General features: G+C 49.5%; 2 protein-coding genes across 7 annotated transcripts in view; one reads left to right on the top strand and one right to left on the bottom strand.

The window, feature by feature from the left end:
• Positions 1-1580: 1580 nt before the first annotated feature.
• Positions 1581-7158, bottom strand: part of APBA1 (amyloid beta precursor protein binding family A member 1) — a 237764-nt gene continuing 232186 nt past the window's right edge. For 3 of the 4 annotated variants that reach the window (XM_082470910.1, XM_082470912.1, XM_082470911.1), the window contains 2 exons: positions 6180-6320; positions 1581-5409 (listed from right to left, as the gene is read on the bottom strand). In XM_082470910.1, the coding sequence (XP_082327036.1) occupies positions 5338-5409; positions 6180-6320 (213 nt within the window). In that variant the 3' untranslated portion in view covers positions 1581-5337. The remainder of the gene's footprint in view (positions 5410-6179; positions 6321-7158) is intronic. The other variant, XR_014266084.1, reaches the window with a different exon arrangement.
• LOC309664969 (uncharacterized protein) overlaps positions 2818-7158 on the top strand; it is an 81477-nt gene continuing 77136 nt past the window's right edge. For all 3 annotated transcript variants that reach the window (XR_014266105.1, XM_082471145.1, XM_082471146.1), the window contains exon 1: positions 2818-2927. The gene's annotated coding sequence lies outside the window, so the exon portion shown is untranslated. The remainder of the gene's footprint in view (positions 2928-7158) is intronic.

Genomic DNA, 7158 nt, shown 5'->3' with positions numbered 1-7158 from the left:
AATGAATTTGGCAAAGTTGCAGGATACAAAATTAATGCACAGAAATCTCTTGCATTCCTATACACTAACAATGAAAGATCAGAAAGAGCAATTAAGGAAACAATCCCATTCACCATTGCAACAAAAAGAACAAAAATGCCTAGGAATAAACCTACCTAAGGAGGTAAAAGACCTATACTCAGAAAACTGTAAGACACTGATGAAAGAAATCAAAGAAGACACAAACAGGTGGAGAGATATACCACATTCTTGGATTGGAAGAATCAATATTGTGAAAATGACTATACTACCCAAAGCAATGTACAGATTCAGCGCACTCCCTATCAAATTACCAATGGCATTTTTCACAGAACTAGAACAAAAAATCTTAAAATTCGTATGGAGACACAAAAGACCCTGAATGGCCAAAGCAATATTGATGAAAAAAAAAATGGAGCTGGAGGAGTCAGACTCCCTGACTTCAGACTATACTACATCGCTACAGCAATCAAGACAGTATGGTACTGGCGCAAAAACAGAAATATAGATCAATGGAACAGGATAGAAAGCCCAGAGATAAACCCACACACCTACTGTCAACTAACCTATGACAAAGGAGGCAAGGATATACAATGGAGAAAAGACAGCCTCTTCAATAAGTGGTGCTGGGAAAACTGGACAGCTACATGTAAAAGAATGAAATTAGAACACTCCCTAACACCACAAAAATAAACCCCAAATGGATTAAGGACCTAAATATAAGGCCAGACACCATAAAACTCTTAGAGGAAAATATATGCAGAATACTCTTTGATATAAATCGCAGCAAGATCTTTTTTGACCCACCTCCTAGAGAAAGAAATAAAACCAAAAATAAACAAATGGGACCTAATGAAACTTAAAAGCTTTTGCACAGCAAAGGAAACTATAAACGAGACGAAAAGACAACCCTCAGAATGGGAGAAAATATTTGCAAACGAATCAACGGACAAAGGATTAATCTCCAAAATATACAAACAACTCATGCAGCTCAATATCAAAAAAACAAACAACCCAATCAAAAAATGGGCAGAAGACCTAAATAGACATTTCTCCAAAGAAGACATACAGATGGCCAAGAGGTACGTGAAAAGATGCTCAACATCACTTATTATTAGAGAAAAGCAAACCAAAACTACAATGAGCTATCACCTCACACCAGTCAGAATGGTCATCATCAGAAAATCTACAAACAATAAATGCTGGAGAGGGTGTGGAGAAAAGGGAACCCTCTTACACTGTTGGTGGGAATGTAAATTGATACAGCCACTATGGAGAACAGTATGGAGGTTCCTTAAAAAACTAAAAATAGAACTACCATACAACCCAGCAATCCCACTGCTGGGCATATACCCTGAGAAAACCATAATTCAAAAAGATACAGCCTATTGTGTTTTACAGCTGAGTTGGTTTCACAGAACCTGCCTGCTTAGGAAGTGGTTTGTGGGCAGTGAGCAGGTCCCACGGGATGGGTAGGAGGTGGCCTTTTGGGACGATGACATATCTTTCCCCTACTTTCAGTCTTGTCCCTCCCCCAAAACAGTAAGACACTCAGCCCGGGCCAAGAGGTGAAGTTCTTGTTTATTGTTGCGGCAACTCTTACAGACATTAGCGTTCAGTTAAATAAAGGAAGAGAACACATTAAATACATCACAACCCCCAAAACAGTATGGAGGAGGGGAGGGCGAGCCAGCCCGGTGACCAGACTGTCAGAGGAAGTACATTCAGTGGGTGTGCGGCATCAACATTCCAGGCTCACGTGTATATAGATCTTATTTATATATTTATTTATATTTATATATAGAGATCATTGAGTTTTGTGTATACAAAGAACCATATTGTTACAAATACAATACTATACTTCTCCCAGCGCTTTACAATAAGCTCTATTTCACCCTCTTTACAGAACAATAGTACAAGTTCATACTCTAGGGACTGCTGAATATGTATGTACACGGAATTTCCTTCCCACACGGTCCTCACGACTGCCTTGATGGAGGGTCGGGACGTAAGATCAGGGTTGTGTGCTCAAGTCGGAGTCAACCAGGGAAGGAGCAGACAGACATGAAACTCAAACCAGCAAGTGGCCTTGTCAGTGGGAGAGTAAACACACCTAAGAGGAGGTGCCCTTGGTTGTAAACATTGTTAACAGCCTCACCGCTGGGCTGAGGGACCCAAGGAGGGCTTGTGGGTGGGTCTCATCTGCGTGCGGACGGGGTGGCGGGTGTGAAAAGGGGTGGTGGGAGTGATGGGGAGGTAGTAGGTTACTCTGGGACTCTCTGAGGCCGGTGCTGATGGGCAATGTTCAGAAAGCAGAGCCGGCTGCAGGGACTTGGAGTCCGGCGCCCCGTGATGGGCTCCAGGCCTGGAGGAGCCGCTCCGGTGCGGGGAGCAGGCTCCAGGCATTGGTCTCTGGGGGCTTCATCCTCTCGTGAACCCAAGGCTGATGGTGGCTCCCTGAAATGCTCACATTTAAGAAGGCAGAGGCAGGGTGGGTTCTGGTGCATCACGGCTGGACCAGGAAGGGTAGACGGATCTAGGAATCTGTCCCCAAAGCTGAGTCACCAAGATGTCCTAGCCAAGCGGCAAGAGTGGCTTTCTGCCCGGGGCCACGTTTGGGAAGGCTGTTCTGTACATAGTCTTCCCCATTACACGGGGTTTCAGATATTTACATATGTAACTATATATACTGGGATGTCAGAAGGGAAACAGACCACCACTTCCCGTGGGACTTTCAAAAACAGAGTTACTATTAAGATTCTGCCTCCTTGGTTAACTTCCGAAGGTGGGCTGATTCCCTCCATCCAGTGGGAGCAGAGAAACGAATACACTCCAGCCCGCTGAACCTGGACCAAGCTACAGAAACATTCGCTATCTGGGCGTGAGGAGCCACTTATACGAACACAAAGGTATGTGGCGGATAATCTTATGCTAAAATGTTAGCCTTCTAGGAGCGTTTACCAAACTGGCCTTTTCAGCACCTGTCAGACTTCCCAAGATTTTTGTGCAGTAGCAATAGAAAGTATATTCTGTCTCTTCTCTCCTTTGGGTGAAGAGCCTCATGTAACTATGTGGGCGGCTGCCCAGGGACGTGCTGGTGGGGTTCCCGTCCCCTGGCCGATTGCGGGGGCTCTGAACGGGCCCTCGGGCAGGCGGCTCAAGCAGCGGTCACCCTGGGAGCAGATGGCATGAGCCTCTCTCCGGTGACTTCCCAAGGCTCCTCATGCCTGAAAAATACCACCCAGAATGCTTCATCCCTGTTTTACTCGCTCCTTCTGGCAAAGGAAAGATGAACTTAGGACTCTTTAGTATTTAATCATATGTCATCAGACACTACGGTTTGGTAAATGGAGCTGAGGTTTCCGGCTCCTCACGTTTGCGGTGGGTCAGCCTTGGGGCTGGTCTCCCAGCAGCATTCAGCTAAGTGTCCTCAAAAGTCATCCAGGGGTCCCAGACTGGACCCTTGGAGAAGGGGCAGCCCCTTCCTAAAGGGGACATGCGGGCAGCACAGCCACTCTTCAGCAGGGCGTGTCCCACGGTCACACTGGGAGTCCAGCCACTGACGCCGCTGAAACAACCGGCTTTCCTGACTCGAAGCAGAAAACTCAAGACGGCACAGAGATCCCAGGGGCACTGACCACACAGCTCTCTGGCACAAGTATCTTGTTCCCAATCTTTTCCTATTCCCTTTCTCCCTCCCTGAAATCCCTCCATTCGACGTATAAATCCATACTATCCAACACGTGCTCACCGGGTTCCTATTTCCACGGACACAACATAAGTAACGCAGATGTTGAGAACAGGGACTATATTAATATCACAAAATATATTAGTTTCTCTTCCCCGTCTTTGCAGAGGTCACGAGCAAAACAAAACAAAAACCAAACCAAGCCACACCCCACCCACATGGAAACAAAATGCTCTTTGGACCAAGAGGAAGTGAAAACTGGCTCAGAATCATATTACTAAAACATCTGCACCAAACTGAGACAAAACCCATGGACATGAGGCACCTGATAAAACACGTAACGTTCCACACCAAATAAAAGCTTTTTCAGGCCCACGAGGCAGCAAGATGTTTCTGGAACACATTTGGGGATTCTTAGGCATCGCTTGAGGTCATGATTGTCCCCTTAGTTTTGTGGTTTATATACTGTTCTGGCCTCTCAAATGTCACATCCTGCCTCATGGTCCTGAGCGGAGAACAAGGCTGGTCCTACCTTGGGCCAGGAAGCATAACACGATTCCACCCGGCCTCATCTTCAGGGGGAACAGTCCATCATTCCCAGACTCCCAGTGTGGGATGTGTGTGTCCGGGTGGAGGCGCGAGGGGGGGTCCACCAGAACACTTCTAGCCAAGGCGGTGCTGGCAGGGCCGGGCCTCAGCCTCAGAGGGGCAGCTCTCTCCAGACAGGGCTCACCAGTCCCTGCAGGCCTCACCTGCTGGGGGAAGGGGCCTCACAGGGAGGTGACATGGGTTTTCCAGGGGCTCTGGGTGCTTCACTGGCAGCAGGGAGGAGGGAAGGCTGAAACATATTCAAGTGAGACTCTGTACGTACGTGTGATCTAGAAGGAGGCAGGCAGCACCTGCCTGTGTTTTTAGCTAATGGTTGGTAACCTTGGGAAGCCACGGATGCCCTGGGAATCGCCCAGTTCTCTGCAACACGAAGGTATTCTTGTCCACGGCAGTTCCCCTTCTATCCTGGGTGAAAAGGTTCGCATTAGAAAACACAATTATGTTGAAACTAAAACTAGCTATAGAAGAGGCATAAGGTTGGCTCAGAAGTTCTGGGCAGAAATAATGTATGGTGCCCCACGTACACGGTGGGCAGGCATATCTGTAAAGACACGGGCTGGTCCTCCCTGTTACTACCATATTCCCGTAAATTGACTGGAGGAGAGCAGAGATCAGCGGTTGGATCGTAGGCACTGCTGAATCGGCTTCGTCACCACCCCTAGGAGTTCCTTCTAAGAGGTCTGCACCTCTTGGGAAGGGAAGATTCTTCCTGAGCGGTGACAGCCCTCCTCAGGACCCCCGAGGGCCCTTCAGGATGGTCCTGGGCACATTCTGGGTGGGTACTGGGCGCTCTCCAGCCTCAAGGGAGTGCATACAAACCTTCCCCGGTGTTACAAAAAAAAAGCAAACTAGAGAGAGACAGAGAACAGAGAAGGAGGTCTCTGTGGATTCTTTTCCTCCTGTGTCAAACCGAGTGCTGGGTATGAGAGGGGCACGTCTCAGTGGGCACACAGATGCAGCACGAGAAGCACGACCACAAGTGAGGACAGTCCTCCATGCATGCTGCCCGGGGGGGCGTGGCCTCAGATGTAGACGGGCTGTTCCTGGGCCGTCAGCAGTCTGTACATGGCAGCCGGCATCGTCTTCATGTGAATCTGAGGGCAGAGACACACTTCAGCGGGGGGGACTGAGGCTGCGGGAGCTGTGTGGGCACTGCCCCAGGGCTGGCGGGAGAGGCGGCACCTCTCGCCATGGGACGCCTTTGAAGGTACACCCCTCGTCCCCCCACCATTCCTAACAGGGGCCTGACCCAGGTGGCCTCCAGGAAGTGTGGAATCCATGGGCTTCTAAAAAGTTAGGGGTGACAGAGAGTGAACAATGAAAACCAGGTAAGGTGGTTTATTTCCCAAAAGCTCTTGCTCTCACCAGGCCTTTTTTTTTTTTTTTAAAAGGAGAAAACCCTTAAAACAGAAGGAGGACCACTGTGGGGTTTTGGCTGCTCCTGCCTGCCTCCCTCCGCCGGCAGGAAGTCAGCCCCAGAATAGCTGTTCTGACCCCTGCCCAGCCACACCAGCGAACTGGCTCTGGGGAGCTGCTGATTAGACTTGAATCTAAGACTTAAAATCTTCCAGGCACAGTTGGCGGGATTAGCTGGGAAAAATGGAGAGAACTTGGGCAGCTATGGCGAGAAGATGCCCAGATCTGAGAACTAAAAAGAGGAGGTGGGCAAGTGATGCCAGGGGAGAAGGCTGAGGGTGACGCGACGGGATTTTCTAAGATAACCACTCGTTACCAGGTTTAAATTCTGGTCCGAGGCAGACTGTTCAGTTGTGGAGGTGTGCTGAGGACAGGGAAGGACACTCAGGAGGGCTTCGTGGAGGGGGCGAGGGCACCAGGGGACCCCCAGCCCCCGACTCTCCCTTACCTCCCCAACAGCATTGGAGAGGATGTGCACGATCTTCTCGTGTGGGGTGGCGACCACGCTCTGCCCGTTGATTTCAATGATGCGATGTCCCACGCGGACGCCTCCTCTCTCCGCTATTCCCCCTCGCATGAGGCTGCAGATCTATCAGAGTCAAAGGCCAAGTTACCCACCCTGGCCGGCACCGCCTGCTAGGGAACTGGGTGGGGGTGGGAGACTGTCTTTTCTAGAATCCCCCATCCCCAGCACTCTCAGCTCTGAGGAGCTGCCATGGTCAGGCTGTGGACATTTACATCTCTTTGTTTCTTTTTATAAGAGATAGGACTCTGGATGCCCAGATGGCCCCCTTGTTCTCGCACTCTGCTCCGGGGATGCAGCACGTCACTGGATTTCGCGGCACAGTGAATTCTGAGTACTTTTCATCCCAGCTCCATCTTGGTAAAAAGAGCTATTTGGGCCTGTCACAGAGCTGCCAATGTTTTCAAACTGTCAGCCTGTGTAACCCAGTTTAGTATTATCTGGAACTCAAACACTGAACTGTGTAATGCTAGCAGCCCACTTTTTAGGGTCACAGTTACCTGAGTTAAAATGGGGCTAGAACCTGCTAGAACCCTACTTTGTGTTCCAAAGTGTGGCCAGCTGGAAGGCAGAAGCTCCCTTTGGCTGTCCCAACTCAGTGGTTCTTGTTCAAACATCCCTTCTGGCAGAAATGATAACGGGGCTGGTTTTCGTCTCAGTGCAGCCAGGCACTGCGGTGGGCAGAGGCTGCAGGCTGGGGGAGGGCTCTGGGCTCAGCACTGCAGGATATAGCCACCCCTACCTCACACACAAAGCAATCGGAATTTCCCAAAAGAACATGGTTTGAATTTACAGATCTGACTTTTCACTCCTGACTGTGCAACTTTCTTTAAAAGCCTATGCAGGGGACTTCCCTGGTGGCTCAGTGGTTAAGAACCCGCCTGCCAATGCAGGGACACAGGTT

The sequence above is a fragment of the Balaenoptera physalus genome, assembly GCF_965194825.1.
Source record: "Balaenoptera physalus genome assembly, chromosome: 7".
Lineage (NCBI taxonomy): Eukaryota > Metazoa > Chordata > Mammalia > Artiodactyla > Balaenopteridae > Balaenoptera > Balaenoptera physalus.
This window is presented reverse-complemented; position numbering and strand designations above follow the sequence as displayed.